General features: G+C 41.4%; 1 protein-coding gene across 1 annotated transcript in view; it reads right to left on the reverse strand.

The window, feature by feature from the left end:
• Positions 1-21,212, reverse strand: part of TWF2 (twinfilin actin binding protein 2) — a 58,791-nt gene that overhangs the window by 11,136 nt on the left and 26,443 nt on the right. The window contains exons 3-5 of the mRNA XM_063291910.1: positions 12,728-12,906; positions 10,670-10,765; positions 8,491-8,595 (exon numbers count right to left, since the gene is read on the reverse strand). Coding sequence (XP_063147980.1) covers positions 8,491-8,595; positions 10,670-10,765; positions 12,728-12,906 — 380 coding nt within the window. The remainder of the gene's footprint in view (positions 1-8,490; positions 8,596-10,669; positions 10,766-12,727; positions 12,907-21,212) is intronic.

Here is a 21,212-nt window from a genome sequence, read left to right on the forward strand (position 1 = left end):
AGAGAATGCTTCAGGCTTAGAGGGCAGAAGGCTTAGGATTCACACAAGCAAGAGAAGAAGCTCCGAGGAGGAACTGTAATTCTGAGAAGAAATATGTAACTTCAAGCCTACCATCTCAGTGTAGGACTCCTGGGAATCTGAATCCTGAGGGCAGGTGAAGAGAAGACACAAGAGTTCAAAACCCATGAAGAATTATTTAATAAAATATTCTCTCCTGAACCAAGTGGCAGACAATAAATAGATCATGTTATGCATGAAAAAGCAGGACCATGGGGATTTAATACTTACTGGATTTTATCTATTGTGCCACTAATCACAAAAAATATACACAAGTAACTTTGGAGGAGGCCTCCTGCATCACTGCTGGAGGACCGCGACTGAAAATCCTTGGAGCACATGCAAAACAAACATGGCAACAGATTTCCTCCAGAACTATCCACCATGTAGAGAGAGGTCAAAATCCCCTGATAAACAAGGACTGGGCAACCTGGGACCCACAATCACATGCAACTTTGTTTTTGTATCCCCAGAACCCTCCAAGTTTTCACCGAAAGAAAGCAGCAAAACTGCCAAAAGTAGAGGCATCATTTCCCACTACCTTTATGTTAACAAACAAGGTAAAATAGTTATGTCAAGCCTCTGATGGCTTAGCACATCTATTTCACTTAAAAAACAACAACAACAAACCTCAGACTCAAGAAAATGGCATGATGGAAGGCCTTCACATCATGGAAGGCCTCCTACAACCCTTGACTACCCAAATAGACAAGAAAACTATGTATCTGAGCCATACAAAGGTTACCCAACCCTGGGATAACAAAGAATTGAGGTTCTGAGCTATCTAAATGGTTCAGCAAACTGTATTTCTGCTATGATTGTAACATAGTTTCATGCCTTCTAAAGACATTCATTAATAACATGAAGATTAGGTGAGATAAATATCCGAGTGACTGCAATATATTTATTTTCCTTTCAAACAGAAGTATCCAAGGAACAAGATTCAAGATGGGATGTTCTAAACTTGGATTAGCAAACCTCCATAAGGGAAAGCTTCTGTTTGTTCCCTCTTTTACATAAGTCACAAATAAACTATGACATCTTCAACTTTCAAACTAGGTACAATCCTAAATGACAGCCTGAGGCTGATTTAAGAGTTGGCTTTTCCTAAGACAATAACTACAGTTTCCAGATCAGACAAAATGGAAAACCACAGATAAAGACTTCTGTACTGCACCCAGGTGTGCTGTGAAAGGAGAAACAAACAGAAGCAGGGAAATAGTTCAATCGTGTCCCAATGTATTAGCCCAGAACTGGCTGCCCACCAGATTTACTATAGCTGATTGAAGGGTGAAGAGGATCTAGGGACAAAGATATAAAAAATTATTTCAATTAACACTCCACTGCCACAATGCTTGCAAAACCAACAGCACTTTACCAAATCATCCCACAGATCAAGGCAGTAAGAAATGAAGCATCCTTAGACCTTTATATATCTACTGCAGCAATTCATTTTAATGTAAAATTGCACATGCTCCTCTTCAGCAATGCTGTCAGGGCAGTTTAAAGAACAAGATGCAATGCAAGAATCACGCAAGCGTGCATGTGTGCGCACGCACAGACACATATACATAAATAAGGCAATTACAATATTGGACAGTCTGAATGAAAAGTGCCTTCCATCCTTTTTAGAACTGGACTATTGGCAACTCTGAACGAAGCAGTGCTGCTTCTCGAGCCGTGAAGGATGCAGTGCCTTCTAGGGCAGGAGTGGGCAACTTCTACCAGCTCAGGGCTTCTTTGTGTGTTGCAGCAAGGACCACACTCCCAAGGGCGGCAGGGTTAGGTCCCCATGTTATTTTTTTTGTGGGCTGGAATAGTGCAGTGCTGCCACATTTTTTAATTTTCTGATATAGCAGTAATTTATCATAGGCATATACGCTCAGACTGTTTTTAAATATATTACAGTTGTTATTTAGAAACATCATTTATTCTGAGATACATTTTGCCAAATACAATAAAGGTGACGAACAGACCTACTGTGCACTTTATTGCTATTTCTAAATGCTAGAAATGTCATTCATTTAAAAAAGAAGATGAGAAAGTGGCATAATCTATTGAAGCACTAAACAATTTGGCCTTCAGGTACTTCATACAGGCAGTATGCAACGGCCATGCACAACTCAGTCTTACACCAATTGGAAAGTAATTTTCTGCAGCACAGCCCGTGGGATTTAGGTTGCAATCCTATATATGTTTACTTGGGAATAGGACCACTGAACCTGGTAAGATCACTTCTGAATAGACAAATGTAGGATTGCACCTGTAATCATCCTATGTTTCCTGTGCAACTTTGGTAATTCCTTTTATATATTGACCTACGCAACAAGAACATTGCAAAACTGTGAACAGAAGCACAGCAGCTCCACATTCAAAATATTCAATGAAAGTGTTGCAGGAGCATTAATTTTAAAGGCTACAGTGCTTGGAAAGGAAAGTGGAGCCATTCATCCTTAACTTTGTCCTGGAAAGTCTGCAGATATGAACAAACAATACTGCAAAATACCCTCAGCTCTCTTTCGGGTAAAAGAAACACTTTATAAAAGGCATGCCTGCATTTGGTACAGAAAACAATCCTCCAGCATAATACAATTATCATCACTTCTGAGTTCCTCATGACTTGCATAACGAGCAGTTCTACCTTCTCACATCTACAGGAATTCACAGCTTGATGAATGGACTTGTTGATTAACCTTGAAGTTTTCCAAACTGTGCACAACATCCAATTCTTACCAACAGGTCATGCTTCCAGGATATGTATGATTCAAAGCCAAGAGAAGATTGTCATTGGGATCTACTAATGTTCCTTACCTAACTGTAAAAGTCAGACATTCTGCCTGATTAGCCTAGCTGGCATTCCTAACATGCCAATGGCATGCACAACAGGCCTGAGTAATTTATCCAAAGAACCCCTTTAGATCACCTCCTTGAATTTTTGAAGCAACTGTTACCACTCAATGGCTCAGCAATGCAGCTTCAAGGACTTCCTGAGGTCTTCTGGGCATTCATGTGCATGCCCAGGAAATACCTCCACCAGGGTTGCTGGGAAAGCAACTCTATTGCACAGATGTAATCTACAATGCAAGTAGAGGAAAGGAAGGGGAAAAAGACATTTAAGTTTAAAGCAGTGATATTCATTCTCTGGTTACCAGTGATAGTGCATAAGGGTACTGCGGGTGGTCAACGGGGAGAAATAATGTAGTCATAACTTAATCATTCTTCACATTAGGTGTTATCTTTTTCCCACTGGTCACCTACTGCAGATAAGAAACCAGGAGACTGAGAGTACTAGTCCTGCCTCAGGCACGAAAGCCGGCTGGGTGACCTTGGGCCAGCCACTCTCTCTCAGCCCAACTCACTTCGCAGGGTGGTTGTTGTGGGGAAAATAGGAGGAGGAAGGAGCATTAGGTATGTTCCCTGCTTTGAGCTACTTATAATAAAGGCGGGATAGAAAATAAATAAAATAAAAAAATAATAAATGTACTGTAATGAGTGCAATATGTTTATAACTGAGCATAATAAATCACTAGAAATGTATAAGGTTTATTCCCAGTTTATGTGGTTGTCTTTAAAAAGTTTTAAGTTGTTGCAGCAGTCAGTGTAAAAGAAAATATTGGGAGCTGCTCTTTACATTGTTATGTGAAATCTGAAAACCTGGCAGATCTTTTATTTATTTTATTTTTATTTATTTATCAGAGTTTTATCACCGCCCATCTCCCCCACACGGGGGACCCTGGGCAGTTCACAATAAAAACAATTTAAAATTCGATAAAATCATAAATACTACCATACTGTTAAATGCAATACCACTCTGCCTGGACCCAATCTAGCTCAACTAAGCCTGCATTTAGTACTAGTATTTGAGGCTATAATAAAGGTATAAATAAAAGATGCCTAGAGGTACTCTGGTATGTGTGTGTGAGAGAGAGAAAGTGTGCAAGTCTCTCTGGCTAAGTCTCTTAAGGAGCAGGTCTGAGACTCTGATGAAGCCAGCAACTATTAAATCAGTGGCAAAGGCAACACATTCCACAGGCATAACCTAATTTAATCACTCTACTTCACTCAAGGAAATAGGAGAGCAGGAAGTGACAGAAAGCATGGCAACAGAAACACTTACCTGGACTGTTTTATCCTACAAGGCAGAGGCAAAAAGCAGTTTCAATCAAACCAAAATTAAAACAAGCTTCAGATGGTGAGTTTACCAGCAGAGTAGTCTCAAGTCAATTTGAAGCCTTAATTTCTGCCAAATTTCAAGAGGATCTGCCAGCTGAGACAGACCCACCAGTCCCTCCTGTGCACTTGTTTTCCAGAAGTGGCAGCACCATCATCACTCTCCAGCTGGATGATCAGATGCTCTATAAACAACAGTCCAAGGGGGTCCTCAGAGCAATGAACTGCGGCTGGGCAAGCAAACACCACAGCCACCCTACAGTGTGTCACTTTGAGAGATGCATCTAGAGTAACAAGCACAATGTAGCTGTGGCTCTGGGTGTGATCCTAATTTGCCATCCATCCTGGTGTGCTGTGAGAAATGGCTGCTTTGTCCTGCCTAATGATAGGGTTGGCCCAGGAAATGGAATGGAGTAACTGAAGACTTTCTGTTCCAAACTCTAGGAGACTGGGCAGATTGGGCATAGCTCTCAGGAGGACCACAGAAGACCCTTCCTGATTGCTTGGAGAACAGCTGCCAGCAAGCACTAAGATAACTGGACCAGTGCCTGTCTTAGGCAACTCTTTATAACTTCAGAGTAGTGTCCCTAACAAGAAGAAACAGAAGTTGGCTGCACCAAACTAGCTTTTATTATGACTTCTTCACATCCATAAGTATACAACCGTACTAAGCTACAGTCCATGGTTTACAAGCCCCACATGGCTGGGTTCATAGGCTAGTCCCAACCACATTGTGCCCCAACCACATTATCACCTTAGTGTGGTGTGTGAATCCATACTGACCTAACAGAGGGCAGTTCCTATACATCAAACTGGAGGGAGGATGGAATGTAAAAATCTGGGCTGTCTATTCAGGCTTCATGCGAGATAATCAATTCTCTGAGCATCCTCCAAAATAAAACTGACATCTTGTCTGCCACCACTGACACTGGATCACAGGCGGGATGACCCAGAAACGGAGCCATAAACAAAAGGGATTCTCTTCACAGCCTGTCAGAATTGCTCAGCCATGCAGAAGTGGCAGTGGGAAGCTAAGCTCCAGGCCTGTCATATTTAAAGAGAGCTGCAGAACGAGAGGGGGAGGCAGGGCTGGAGTGCTGCACACTCAGATGGGGACACAAATCGGCTTTTTGGCTGCACCTTATGTGTGCAGGTCTGATGGAAGGCTGATCTCTCTACAAAGACGCTTTGTTCTCCCTCACTATTAATATTTAGGTTGACAGTTGGTACAGGCTAGTTCAACAGATTCAGATTACTAAAACACGTGAAAGAGATATGCTTTTAGGCCTGGTGCCTAAAAAGGATTTGTCCCCCGCCCCGCCCCAAATATCCCAAATAGAAGTAGGCAACACTGCTCTCCAAGCTAGTATCTTTCTTAATGAATAATTCTAGTCTCCCACCTGATCTCCATTGTGAATTCATGCTAATACTCCAAGTTCATGGTTTGGCAAGCAACCCACAACAAGGCATGAGTGAATTATTTGGAGAATTCAGAAACTGTAATGCTTAAATCCATCACTGGGTTACTCAAGCCCCAATCAAAGTAGCACCCTCAGAATGTTTAACTCCTCAGTCTTGTCACAGGTAAGACAAAACTAGGTCGGCGGTTCAAATCCACGTGACGGGGTGAGCTCCCGTTGCTAGTCCCAGCTCCTGCCAGCCTAGCAGTTCAAAAACATGCAAATATGAGGAGATTAACAGGTACAGCTTCGGCGGGCAGGTAACGGCGTTCCGTGTAGTCATGCTGGCCACATGACCACGGAAGTGTCTATGGACAAACGCCGGCTCTTCGGCTTTGAGACGGAGATGAGCACCGCCCCCTAGAGTCAGACATGACTGGACTGAATGTCAAGGGAAACCTTTACCTTTACCTTTAATTCCGACAATATGCTCTTTTTTGACAAAAGAAAGGCATTTTTGCCCAACCTACCAATTTTTCCTTATATTACTATTCTATCCCAGTCATTTCCACTCTCTATCTTTAAACAGGCAGATGCCTTTTTTACTTTGGCCAACAGGCTCATCTTCCACACTTTCTCTCCAAGACAGCATAGCGACGGTGGCTTTAAAAGCTTATTCTTATGGTTTACATCTGTGGGGACCCCTGTCCCACATCTGTTTGTATCCCTCAGTCACAATCTTGGGTCCCCTGGCTGCTACTCGGCTCTTCTAGGCTCTGCCACCTTTATGGCAATATGATTACCATCTCCTGGAAAAGGCTGGTCACATATATTGGAGGAAAGAATGCTAGCTATTCCACCATGGCATCCTGGAGAAGAGGTGGGATATAAAGCTAATACATAAAATCAGTCAGTTGTTACTATAGTTATAAATTTACTGCATAGACAACCGAGAGAAGTTTCTTTCTACTCGCTTTCCGGCTTCTTCATCACTCCCTTCTGTAGGAGAAGGGACTCAACGCCAATGGTAATACATAAGCAACAATCTCACCCTGGCTGCAAAATCATCTTCTGACTTGATAATCCCATGCCAGAGGGAGATGAAAGCCCTACAGCGTAAGACCTGGCAGGTTAAACATTATTCAGTTCCAAGTACAAATTACATTAGAGGAACAAATAAACAAAACACAATACTTCAAAGACTAATACAGGAAACAACAGGAAAGAATACTATACGAGGTCTCTGTTACTGTGCAATACTGTACTGGGAAAGTGGTAGGGTATGTCTTGTATATACAGTATCTTCATATCCACATGAACTACTAATACTGTGCTCTCCTTTTGCCACGAATGTTTTGATTCAGACTTCATACAGCTGGATTAGTTCAACTCTCTGCTCTCAGGGTGGGATTACAATCTCCAAACACCAAACCAATGGATAATTTAGTATGACACAGTTCCTTCTGGGTGTTTCTTTACAGTGGTAGTTTCAATCCTGGCTATTATTTAAGTATAATGCCCCTCCATCCCAGCCAATACTTCCATGACTATGGACGATGGGAACTGTAGCCCAACATCGTCACACAAGGTTGGGAACTGTTTGCTTGTTTATTTATAATACCACTTCTATAACCTTACTTCAAACAACTCAAGGCAGTTTACACAGAATTAAAAATAAAACCATTAGAACAGAAGAACATGAACAAATGCAGAGCGGGTCTACTGTCCACACCAAAAGGTATTTCATCACACTTATGGATCATGTCACTATGCACCTTACACAATTGGGAAAATATTTTCATTCTTCTTTTTTCTCTGCTTATGGGCAGCTATCCCATAGGTGAGGAAGGACAGTAGCATGTCTATAAGAAAAAGCCTCTTTTGATAGTTATGGCATAGTGGCACAGATATTGGGCTAGGGGTAAGTTTAAGTTCCCCTCTAGCCATGGAAAGTCTCTCACCCCAACTTTATCTCACTGAGTTACTGTTCTGGGGATAAAATGAAGGCAGATCCCCAAAGGAGCTAACTTGAACTCTTGGAAGAAAGATGGGATATATATCTAACAAATAAACAACTACATAAACAGCTGAACATTCAGTAGCATAAAAATTATGCGGCCTGAGTAAAAACAGGAAATCAGTACATGCGCATTGTCACTCCTTCATTGCAGGCAGATCAAATGTTATTCCTCCAGCCATTATTTCTGGAGGAAAGCTGAGTTTCCCCAGGATTCAGGATGGTGGTACCCTGTAACTGGGAAGACTGGCTTTGCCTATCACTAAGTGCCAAGAGCCGTTGAGATGGGAAATACAGAAATACCTGAAATCAATCAGTGAAAACATGATTACTAAGAAAAATATGGCTGCCAAGTATTGCAAATCACTTACAAGACAGTATCTACATTGGGAATGACAGCTGCAAGCCTGGGTATTTTCCTCATACAACTATGTTCTGTACTGATCAAGGGTGGAAAACTGAAGAAACCAATTTTCTTCAAGAATCAATGAAACACAGAAGGAAAGATGATGAGAAAAGAGACAAGGTAGTAAGAAACCATCAATCAGCATATATCTCTGCTTCAGAAGCTTTTCTCTCCCTATCAAACACTGTGAACTTCCCATTTTCCTAGCCAGAGAGGAAAGCGGTTCTATTGGTTTCCAAATGGAAGATGGGAACACTATTTTGGCTGCCCTCCAGCCTCCAAAAGCAAAGTTTTATTCCCAATTGCACCTGAATGGAATGCATGATTTTTAAATGACACTATGATCTCTTTTACACATAACGGCACCCAGGGAAAATTGCAATTGGAAAGAATTATAGCATAATCATTTGGATAAGCTGCATAGTTAACTTTCTTCCCACCTCATTGATGCGGATCTGCTGAAGCTCTTGTTCAGCTGCAGTCAGAGGAGCTGGAGCAGAGGAAGAAGACACATGCTTCTGGTATCCACTGAGAGAAATGTCTTCCTGTGGTCCAACAGAAAAGCAACAGCAGTAAAAGCATGAAATTGGTTCCAAGCAGAACATGGGGCACATTCATAAAACGGCTGTCTTAATTGGCCTGGTCAACCACACAAGTGCCATTTACTGGAATGCAAACTGGCAAAGTTGCTCTTTACACCCCTCTCTAGCCTTCCAGAATGTTGTCTGCTATCTCAGCTCATCTTTTTCTTTTGGAGGTGCAGGGGAGAGCTCTAAAAAAACACTGAGCTGCAGCTCTGTAATTTTTATTTTCTAAGAAGGCATTTGGGAGCTCTGTGTGGACCAGAGGCCTTCTCAGAAATACAAATTATGCTTGAGGTTGGCACTCTGCAATACACTAGCTTCTCATTCATTTTTTAAAATTAAGATATTCTTAAAAAATCAGAAGTAGGGAACCTGGAGAACACTGACGGAAATGCCATTGTAGGGAAAGGTGCCCATGGGCACCATTCTGAAAATGTTGCATTATATAATGGTCTACATGGCAAGTTCAATTTCTCAAAGATCTTTCTATATGAACCTCCACTTATGGAGGTCATCTGAGAGGGTTTGCCTACAGTTACCCCAGGCTTGCCTTCATCTACCCAGGACTGGACCTTTTCTGTTTCTGCCCAGACTAGAAGCTTCGGCTGACACAAAACTTGGCAGCCAAGTTGGTTATGGGAAGAATGTGAAGAAACTATATTACAGTTGTGTTTATGGTACTGCACTGGCTGCTAACTTGTTTGTGGACTAAATACAAATCACTGGTCATTACCTTTAAAACTCTCCATGGCCATAAATATCTGGAAGCATATCTATTTCAAGATAGTCCTCCATGCTTCCTGAGACCACCTGAGGAGGTTCACCTATAATGGCCAGGGGCTTGACTGGTGATGGTGACTCAGACATTTTAAAGATGAATTTTAAAGACCTTCTCTGTTGCTGCTCTGGATCCTTGAAATGCATTCCCTGCAGAGTTGAGCAGCCCAACACTTCTATTAGCTTTTTAAAAGGCCCTCAAAATGCATCTTTATAAAAATGCCTTTAACTGTTCATTAACTGTTCATTTTATTAATTCCACTGGTTTTAGTTCTTTTTTATGGATTTTAATGCCTTGATTTTGTATTTGTTTTACTGTACTGTAAACCACCAAGAGACTTCAGTGATCCAGTGGCATACTATGGCTGGCTGAGGAATTCTGGGAGTTGAAGTCCACACATCTTAAAGTTGCCAAGGTTGAAAAACCCTGCCCTTGAGGATCTCACAGTCATACTCAGTGATAAAGGTCTGCAGAGAGGCATTCAGAAGATTTCATTCATAGTATAATCTAAAGTACTACCATTTCATGTGCAATGCTGCCCCCTTCTGGCATTTTCAACAAAAGTCACAGGTCTATAAGCATTTTTGTTGGGTTTTCTTCTGGATTGTATGTAAAATAGGCTCAGCTAGCCAAATTTTGTATTGGACAGAATTCAAAGCATTTAGGCAACCAGCAACCCTGAGTTACCAGCCAAACAGATGCCAATCCACAATATGAAGCTTTTCTTTTCTTTTATCATGTTATTATTGTATTTGAATTTGCAGGAAAAGAGATTGGGGCAGGGAAGAGCTTAATTGAATCCATACATTCTAATTTCTGACTTCCAATTTAGTCAAATAATATAGTCAGTAAAGTGGTCTCAAGACTTTGGGGCCAGACTTCCTCTGAACTGAATATTATAAACAAACAAAATTACTGATAAAGGACCAAAAAAAAAAAGCAAGCTAGAGACAAGCAATCTTCCACAGGATATAAATGGTCACCTCTGCTCTTGTGGCACAAACAGATCACCCTGCGCATGTCTTCACCTGTCTTATGTCCATGTCTCAAGCCATGTGCTCAAATCCCTGTGCTCCAACTTCATTTTATCAGAGTCCAAACAGAGCATATGCTGCAAGAGTGAATCAGACAGGACCTCTGTGTACCCTCAGGCGGCAAAATAGACAACACAACTGGAGTCCTCTCTTCTAGGCAGTCAGAATCCTTGCAATCTTAAAGCAAGCACCTCAAAATGGGTAGAGGTGACAATTGCCATACCTTTACTGTCCCAAAGAGTTCGTCCTTAATGTGTCCTCCTCCAAACTCTTTCTTTACTGTTGCTCGGGTTGCTGCGTAGAGCATCTTGAGTCTAACCTGATTGCACAGAAAGAAAGAGAACAGAACATGGGCGATGGGAAGACATTCATGGCTGCTAACAATCAGAAGTCCAGATCACAGCAGCTAAAGAAGAGTTGCAGGATTATTTATGGCTTCTGATGGGAAACCCATCAGAAGCCATAAATAATCCTGCAACTCTGGAATTACAGCCCCCTTTTTCCCAATATTTATATCAAAATGAAGTTGTTAGCTCTGTCTTCCCCAGAAACACCTTCTGGATGTGTTGAACAACTCCCAGAATTCCCCAGACAGCATGGCCATGCTGAAAATTCTGAGAGCTGAAATTAATACAATCCCTCCCCTCAGACTGACAAAAGCTGTGCTAGCTTTCAAATAATCACAGATTGCTTAATTCATTACAATAAAAGTAAACATAACTGCTATTTGTGGCAAGATTTGTAGGGCTCAAATTTGTCCATCTACATCTTTAAAGGTATTAAAATGAAGATTAAATACTAGTAGAAGTTGATGGGAAGTATTTTTCTTTCACTTCATTAAGTAAGCCTTTGAGTCAACTCCTGGTGACTTCATGGAAGGTCCATGTAGTTTACTTGGCAGTACTGTAATATGGAAATAGTTGCTATTTCTTTCTTCGCAGTTTAACTGCAACCTTGGGATTTCCTGGTGATATTTCTCCAAGTACTAATGAGGCCTGACCCTCCTTGATTCAGAGACTAGAGAAACTTGATTACATGCTGCAACCTACCAGGGCAAACTTCATTACTTCTCATAAAGGAAGCTTAAATTACAATTTGTTGGATTGATGCCATCATAACATAGGCAGTACTTGTGAAACATGGGTCTGCCTTTGAAGACCACTCAGAAGCTACTGCTGGTCCAGGATGTAGCACAATCAGCAATAATGGGCATATAAGACCCCTGCTATGTAAGCTGCACTGGTTACCTTCCAGCTGCAATTCAACTTGCTGGTTTTCACCTCTAAAACCCTACATGCCATAGAGCCTTAGCTATTTAAGGAACCACCTGTCTCCTGCAAAATCTGCCTTCCTGTGCCCTCCAGTAGAGTTGGCTTGCTTCAGGTCCCATCAATGTCATCTAGTGGACCTTTTCTGTCACTGCACTTGACTTTTGGAAGAGCATTCCCCAGAGATTTATATGGCCCCCACTTGCTTGTCTTCAACTGTTCTCTAAAAACTGGCTCCTCTCCCAGGCCTTGAGTTAAGATGATTGGATGGGCCCCTTTAAGCTGGAAGGGGATCTGGAAGGGTGGGTTGAATGGTTATTGTTTGATGGATATTGTTTTTATGGAATTGTTGTTCTTTTAATTTTGTGAAGCCACCCACAGTTATTAAGAGTTGGGTGGCCTTGAAATTTAATAAATAAACAACAAAGCAGTCCTTGCCCACTTAGTGACTTCTAGGTGTGTTGGACTTTAATTCTCATAATCAGCTAGTAAGATTGCACAAAACATCTCAAATTTGAATTGTTTCAAAATCAAAATGCCCTGTTTCAAATTTGGCTCCATCACATTAGAAACAAGCTGATTGAATCATTTGGGGAGTGTTCTGAGTTCCAAATGATCTCTTGAGCTCCAAACACTTCCATCATGATTGAGGCAACCAGCCTTGAATGAGCAATGCCTGTTCCACCTTTGCAAAAGCCGCATCAAAACCCAGCTGCTTTGTATATATTGACTAACAAGGTCAAACCCTATGCTGACTGGAGATTATGGGAATCAATAACATCTGGAAAGTACCTGGCTGGCAATGAATGTACTGTAGATTAAACAGATGTAAAACACATGCAACAGTCAACCATTGGCTAGTCAGGATTGGAAAAGGAAAGTAGAGCATCCTCAATGCTTCTGAAGAGCACTTTGCATACCTTTTAACCTTCAGCTTACTAACTAAACTAACTGCAGGGACCCAGGTGTTTTTAACCCTGTATTCTGTGAATGGGAATAAGCTGAAAGCTTACAGGAGAGTTGTCAGGTGACCAGGAGATGAAAAGCCACTCATAGCCCTGTGCATTTTGGGTGTCCAGGCGGTAAAGGATGTAGCATGGCTGCAGCTCATCCAACAGAGGAAGCACAAAGGAATCATAGTCCTTATCCCAGCGTCGAGACAGTTCTTTGGAGGCTCCAAGCACTAGCTGCTCTGGAAGTCAAGGTAGGGCAAGAGGAGAAAGAATGAGTAAACAAAAGAGATATTACATTTAATATAGCACTATATATCTGATCTTTACTTATAATTAGGGCAGAGGATCTGAAGCCATCCTAGAAGTTGCTGAACTCTAACTCCCATCTGCCACAGTCAATTTATCTAGGGGTGAAGGATGATGGGAGTCCAGCAATATTTATAGGGCAATAGATTTTCTACCTTTATTCTAAGTAAAGGCCAGGGCCCTACAGACCCACAAGATAACTTGGAATAGTTCTTGTTTGGACTGTAAAAACCATGTTTCCTTCCCTGTGGTAGCCCCCAAGCTTTGAAACATGTTTCCCCTAGAGATATGTTTACTCCTTTCTCCATTTCACAAGATAATTAAACAGTACCATGCCTTTGGCTGAACTATGGGTGTTCCTCTTGTGTATGCATGGATCAAATTAATCAAATCTTTATTACAGTCATAGACAGCATAGGGTACATATGGATGTTATTTTTTATTGTTTTGTGTTATGATTTAGTTTTAATTCTTGCTTTGATGATTACTGACTGCTCAAATCTTGACTGGTTGGGAACAGAACAGAGCTTGTTAGCCAAACTTACTGCCAGTTTTCCTGGTACAAAACTTTAGTGTACATGTTAATGAAAAAAGAATGAGGTCTGCCAAAAGAGTGCACCAGTACAATGTACTTAATGATACAGACATTATGGGGATGAATATAAAAACCCAGCATTGCTCTGCCCAGAGCTTCACCCCCCAGAGCTTCACCTCCAAATTTCTGAGGCTTCAATGTTCAGGTGGCACCCTCATAAAAATACAGACTTCTCCTTTCATACAGCTTCAAGCCACTTTGGCTGCTAAGTCAACATTATGACACCATCCCTAGCTTTCATATTGGAATGGATCTGTAATGGTATGTGGGAATGACCTTGGGAGACCAGGTAAAGAGACGCTGCCTAGGGAATGGTCAGATAAGAGGGAGCATAGCCCACAGCTGCATAGTGGGTGGAGCAAGAGGCTCAGGAGGGACCCTCCCTAAGTTATTAGGTTAGAAAGGTGACAGCAGGAGAATTGCGCTTTCAGACCTGCAAGATTCTGTTAATGTAGCTTTACAATAAAATAGAATTAGCTTATATGGCTGTGTTTCCTGTCTGGTCTACCTGGTAAGACTGACAGAATCCTGCTCCCTGCTGTTACAGAATCCACTGCTCTCCTCCTCAGTTGTTCCCTATAAGTTTGAAGAACAGTCTAAAGTACTAGGGACTTGTCCCTCCCTCCTTCCCTAAATTGCATTAATGGCAGACTGAGAATTTCAAAATAAAAACACCCCCCCCCACACCGCTATTCTTTCTTTTCAGGGAACACTTACGGTTATTAGAGTTGTCATGCTTCAAGAAGTGCTTTGGAATATGAATATGAAGGGGTGTGTGTGTGTGTGTGTGTAAAGATACAGCTCCTTTAACTTAAATGAGCAGATTCATCAAAGCAGAACCATTCTTTTTTTCTGCATGGAAGATTTAAAAAGTGATAGGCTATTTAAGGAAGAAAAAAAAGTCAATCTTTAACTTTTATTAACTTTAATTAACCATATCACATCAGTAGTGTTGGGGGGGGGCAAAAAAAAAGGTAGATGGTAGAAACCAACCGGGGGTGCAAGACCCATCCCTTTTGTACAATACATTCCAATCAGTAAAACCACAGCAGCAGCGGAGTTTGCCTAACCTCCTGGCTCAAATGTCTACCAGGGAGTTTCTCTGCTGAGACCTTGAAGGACCAGTTTCATCCAATGCAAGGACTGGTTTTGTCCAGCAAAACTTTTTAATATAAGTAGGCTTCATATTTATTGTTTTTTTGAAGGGAGGGAAGGAAATCTTGTTTCTAGATTTCTATAGGAAGCATAGGCTACACCCGGTTGGAGTGTCCCATGTGATTATTCTGAATAAAACACAGCTCTTAATCTGAATATTTTAGCAGTAATTCTGCCAGGAACCACTTGGCAACTGTTTCGTGTGAGTGAACAATATGTCTGTTGCGTCATCTGTTTATACTACTACACAGTTTTCTAAGATGACAAGATTGGGCAGTGTGTTTTAGAAAGCATCAGATCTCATGATAACTCATTCTCCTATTTTTTCCTAATACAAAAAAATGAAAACAAAGTCAAGAAGGTCAAAGAGCTTGCCAGAATAACCCCACAGCAGTTTTTTTACTCGACTCATGATGTATGGATGACTCCCTGCCATTCTCAAGAATCTTGGTCCACCTTGGCCCTTCGACTCCTTTATTTATAGTAAAACTCTTGCTCCTTTTCTAGGTATTGTTCTGCCTCCTATGGTTTCACAAAGTGAGCAAACAGGAGAATGGGAAGTGTGTGGGCATTACTGTAAGAGCCTCTCCTTGTTTTCATCTAACTGGTACCACCATGCTCTGATAACTTCATCTTCTGCCTTCCTCTGATCCCCAGCCCATACTTAAGGTTGCTTTAAGTCAGTGTTTCTCAAACTTGGCAGCTTTAAGATGCATGGCCCACACATCTTAAAGTTGCCAAGTTGAAAAACACTGACTTAAATCCTTAGCTGCGATGGTGCTAACATACAGCTCTCCCCGCTTATTCCATGTCTCCCCCATGGATTCAATCTGACATGCTTCACCGACCATTTTGTTGGGGCACTGTCAGCTGAGTCCTGGCAGTGGGGATCACCCTAGGAGCTACTGGGCACTTCTGGCTAGTGCAAGCATGCCGCCTCCATTTGGGTTCCTGGGCGCCCTCCTCCAGGACCATTCTACTTGGGCACTGGGGGAGATGGATTAGTTCAAATCAGTCTCTGTCCCTGTACCCACTAGGTCAGGTTGAACAGCAGCTGACCAATGCTGGCAACAGGGGCTGTACCTTGAAGCATGTTGCTGGGCTGTTGTTTGGGCTCCTTTTGAATACAGGATCAGCCTTTTCTGGAATAACACCCAATCTCTGTTTAAAAGGAGCCTGATGACCAGTTACTCTGAACCCATTTCTTTTGAATGCACATGTGCAAAGTACTTGCAGAAAACCACAGAAACTGATTACAGATACCCATCTAGCCATTTGTCAAAACTCACCTCCTTCCCCAGCCCCAGCCCAGATTAAGAAGAGCAATTGATCCTGCCCTGCACATAAGGACACACTGTTTTCTGTCGTCATGTCTTTGGCAGGATAGGGACTGCCAAGGGAACAGCAAATGCTATGACAGTATAATTTTTTGCAGCTTGAGGACTGGCAGGTAACACTTTCTCTTGGCTGTGAGGAAAGTCCTAAATCAGGCTAAACCAAGAAAGGCCTGGAAAATGTCCACTCCCCTCTAGCATTAGTCCTCCCAATCCAGAGCTGCTGGGGGAAGAAAAAACCTTTTTGCTGCCATCTAGTGGCTGTCCAGATTTTGGCAGTCAGATATGATAAGTCAAATAGCAATCATCAATAGTGTTGGGAAGGCAGACAAAAAAAGTGGTAGATGGTAGAAGCCTAACTGGGGTGCAAGATCCATCACTTTTGTACATGCGGACATCACAGATATTGCCTTTTTTGATAACCTCCTCCACAGATGCTGCTACATAAGATCAGTGCACAGATATCTGCTTGTCATCTGTAATTTTCACAGCTTGTACTTTTTGCCTCTGATTTCCCCCTGGTTTTACTATTTACAATTTGCACAATCATGAGAGTGCCTTTGATGGTGGATTGCAATGCATGAAAACTTATGCCACAAGAAATCTTTAAATGTTCTGCTAGATTTGTTGTTTTTGCTTTCATTGTGTCGATCAAACTCATACACTGCTTGGAAAAAATGGGCAAATATAGTCATTTAAACTGACAGACCATAATTCATTCTTGGTCCTTCACCTAAAAGCACAAGAATGTTTGCTCAATTCCATAAATGCACAGATCAGTTGCATTTGCAGAACACTGAATGATGCAGTCTTGCTCTGCTTGATTTGTCATCACAGAGAAATGAGAGTCAACAGGACCATAGTTTATAGCTGTTGGAAGCTTCTTGTGTCAGAGCAATCAAACAAATATCCCTACAGTCTGAACAGGGTAAGTCCAAGAAGGTTACACCATATATTCAGAATGGAAGGGATTGGTTTCAAGTCTCAGCTGACAGTCTGAGATGGTAGTCACGTTAGGGATAACTTCATTGACCTGTAACGCAGGAACTCAAAAACAAATTCCATCCTTGTAACTAAACAACCCAAAGAATGCAATGACCTGGGGGAACAAAACAAAGTCAAGATGATTCTATTTGCATACTTCATTCTTTTCAAACTAAGGTTATGAAGGGTTCAACTGGCAGTAAAAGTCCCTCTAATCAAAATAGGCAACACATTGTTTAAAAAAATTACTGAATGTTTCTAAAAATTATATTCAAGCTTTCCACAAGGCTATGATAGAGATACATAAGCCTTTTTCATGCACTGACCGTGGAATTCAGTCTTCCAGATGAATGTATTACCATGATGCTTTTTACAAAATCTTCAGATTATTCCATATCCTCAAATCATGAAAGACATACCAGGGGTTGGTGTCCACCCAACACAGCATTGTCTTTTGTGATTTCAGTCTCAGAGAAAATGGATAATTCACTTTTTTTGTGATGATGTGTTACATTTTTATTCCACCTTTCCTTTATGAGTTCAAGAATGCATACAAAGCATTCCCTCCTCCATTTTCTTCCCTGCAAGAATGATCAGATTAGGTAGACTGGGATAAAGGATGGTGACAGGCCAAAAGTCACCCAGTAAGGTTCCATGGTTGGTGGTCCTCAACCCTAGTCCAACACTTTAATTGCCACACTATACTATTTTCCATAGACACTAATGGTTATGTTTTCAGATGCAAGCTCATTCAATCTTGTTCTTGCAGACTCTTGAATCCTGTATGAAAGTGAATATAAGTGAAAAACTCAATGATTTTTTACATGTATTTTTCTAATATACACTTTTCCTTACACTTCTCCTTAATATTGGCTTTCTAAAACTCCTTGCACACATTCTAGATTCCATTTTCCTCAAGGTACTTTTTAAAATGTGGAGATCTGAATGGGCATCACAATATTTAGAGAAATGCAAACAACAGAAAAATAATTTCAGATAGGTACAGTAGGTTTCAGCTCCTAGAATTCTCAGCAGTAGCCATGCTGTCTGGGAAAATGAAATCCATACTTCTGGAAGTTGTAATCTTTAGTGACACCAACTTAATTTTGCCTTCCTTTGTAAAATTGGCATGCTTATTCCTCAACGTTTTTAACACAACATACTTTGCCCTATCAAAGAACTCCAGGAATGGAAAAACTACCATTTGCCTGCTGCTAATTTTTCAGAGGTTCCCTTTGGTTGGCTTCTTATGATAACTCTTAATCTAGGTTGACACATCATGTAAGACATAATTACTTTTTCCCATGGTTAAAATAAGCCATAAAAATGCTAACTCCTAAATCATGGCTTATAAAGCACAATAGCTGGGATTCACATACCTCACTAAATCACCTAAGAAACTCTTGATGGCTTTAATTACTTCAACTGTAACTAAATCCTCTCATCCTGAAAAGTGGCATTTGTTTAAAATGTTGTTTATTTGGGCTTATTAATTATTGCTCCCACTATCTAATACTCAGAAGATTAGTCAGTCCAATTGAGGCAGGACTATACATAAAAAAAACATTAGCCAAATCTGTCTCACACATGCCTCTTGCACATATATGAGCCCTACATTAATACCTATCCATCTATTTTGCACACCTACACTGAGTGAGTATGTCATGGGACTTTGGGATGGAAACAGCCCCAGGCAGGACACAGACAACTTTGTTAACCATTGTGTTTCTTATTAAGTGAACAGGGAAGTGCTTGGTTATTTACCCACTTTCATTGTGGATTCTTCATCTGGCAACAACATTTTATAATCTCTGCCGTAGCCTAACTTTGCTCATCTCCTTAGCCTAGCACAGGGTTTCTCAACCTTGGCAACTTTAAGATGTGTGGACTTCAACTCCCAGAATTCCCCAGTCAGCCAAGTCCTCAGCCAGCCCGCCCAGACAAGCATGGCTGGCTAGGGAATTCTGGGAGTTGAAGTCCACACATCTTAAAGTTGCCAAGGTTGAGAAACGCTGGCCTAGCAACTCACTTTACCTATGCCTTTTCTATCTTAGATGAGTAAGATTAGTAAAGTCCTCTCTCTCCCTCCCTCCATCCCCCTCTCTTCTATTATTATTTACATCCATCTCCCAGACCCATCCTGGTAACCTTTTTTTGAAGGGGCTCTTTGCCATCTTTCTCTCTCTTGATAGTATCTTGGTAGCTGCTCTGGACATAACTCTCTTCCTGATCTCTGTTGTTTGGGGCCCCAGCTGAGAGCCCAACTGGAAAACGGCTGTTTGATTGACACACAAGGGCAGTCAGGGGTATTTTACAATCTTTGCTCCTCCTACCTCCTTTGCTCCTTTTTGTGTCTTGTCTTGCTTACTTCTTGGAGCACTTTCTTTTCCTTTCCTCCTTTTTCTATCCAGCCCTCTTTTCAATCTCAAGTGCTGACAAGTTTCCCCTCAGGTAGCCTCAGATCCCTGCTTTAAAGGGCCCAGCCCCTCCTCTTCCCCATGCCTATGGGCAAATTGGGGCAGGTAGTTTTGCTGCCTGAGCCAGCCTCCCACCAGATGGCAAAGAGAGGGAAGGAAGGAAGGAATAAAAATGGAAAGTGCCAGGTGCACAGAACCACCAATATTAGAACATGAAGCAAGTGCATTAGGAAGAGCCAGGCATAGAACCCTAAGGGCAAGTAGACTGCTTTATAATTACGACACCTTGCTTTTCTTTGTTTTGCCAGGACACCTTTGAGGCAAATCCATAGGAGTTATTATCCTACCACCCTTGATGTGCAACTGTTAATCATTTGTAAAGTTGCTTGGAGGAAACTGATCATCATGGGAAGGCAGCTAGGCAAGCTGCTCTTTGCAGGCCTGAGCCCAGCTAAGTTCTCCTGGAGCCAGATTCCCATACTCAGGTCTCTTACAATCTCTCTCCTTCATGTCTTTCCAGTAGTGGGCTATGTGGTCATGCAAACAGACAGAAAGAGCACAATCTGAGAGGGGATCACAGAACTGTTTGAAATCACTCTTCACTAGGTTGCATTATTTACTGAAGATGCATTAGCTGTCACCTCTTTCAGTTTAGGAGTGGAAATCAGCAAGTAACATTAAGGAATTCCCAGGCAAAGGAAATAATTATACTGTACACTGATAATGAAGTAAGTATAAACTTTTTTTTTAATGTAACAGTGTTGCGGTGGTTAACATTTTTATCTGCAGTTTATGAAGCTATTATGACTTTTTTCCTAAGCAGATTAAGTCTTTATCTTTCTGACCTATTCCATTAGCATTAAGGCAATAGCAGAGTGAGCCAAAAAAGAAAAAAGAAAAAAATTAAGTTCTACTAGACAACCCTGTGACCCATTGGGTCATCCTTTGAAAGAAAGGTGTTGCAGTCTGATGTGACCAGAATGAACATTAAATTTTAGGCTGACTATATATTTTTTTTTACTCCAGTGCTGGATGGTCCCCTGATCATCTAAGAAGAGTATATATCATAAATAGAAAAATAATTGTAGTGGCAAACAAACTTCAATAATAAGTCAATATTTACTTACCTAAATTGATAAACAGAATTACCACAGGTGGGCAAAAAAGCAGTGGGAGCAGGAACGACTTCCAACTTCCTGCCAGCTTCCCCATTGTCTTTGCTTGTGGGAAGCTGGCAGGGAGCGTTGGAAATCACAATCACATGACTGCAGCCACAACTTTGAGAATAAAACTGGTCTGAACATGGTGGAAATTTCAATTCCACAGGAGTAATGGGTCCCAGATTTTTTACGCATTCTTTAAGTTAGCAGATTTTAGATACCTTGACTCAAAAATGTTGCAGTATAATGCACCGTTTGGGCTAACCTGAGGATACAAACAGACAAACACAATGAGAGTTTTGGTAGTATATAGAAGATATAGCCAAATCTCAGGATGTCCAGGAAAAGAACACCTGTGCTCTGACTCTATAGGTCTGTAGACACAAGATCTGTGCTGCTAAACCCAAACAGAAGTCGTCTTTAGATCCTGCTGCTCAACGCAGCAAAATTTCACAATGTACAGGCAGAACAGACGTGCAGGGAAGACATTGGGTCACGAGACATCCTGTAGTACTGGCTACTCCACAGTCCTCATCTCTTTAGAAGAACTTGGTCTATGGAAAATTGCAAAAAGAGTATTTTCTCTTTATATTT

Source organism: Candoia aspera, chromosome 2 (genome assembly GCF_035149785.1).
Source record: "Candoia aspera isolate rCanAsp1 chromosome 2, rCanAsp1.hap2, whole genome shotgun sequence".
NCBI classification, from domain to species: Eukaryota; Metazoa; Chordata; class Lepidosauria; order Squamata; family Boidae; genus Candoia; species Candoia aspera.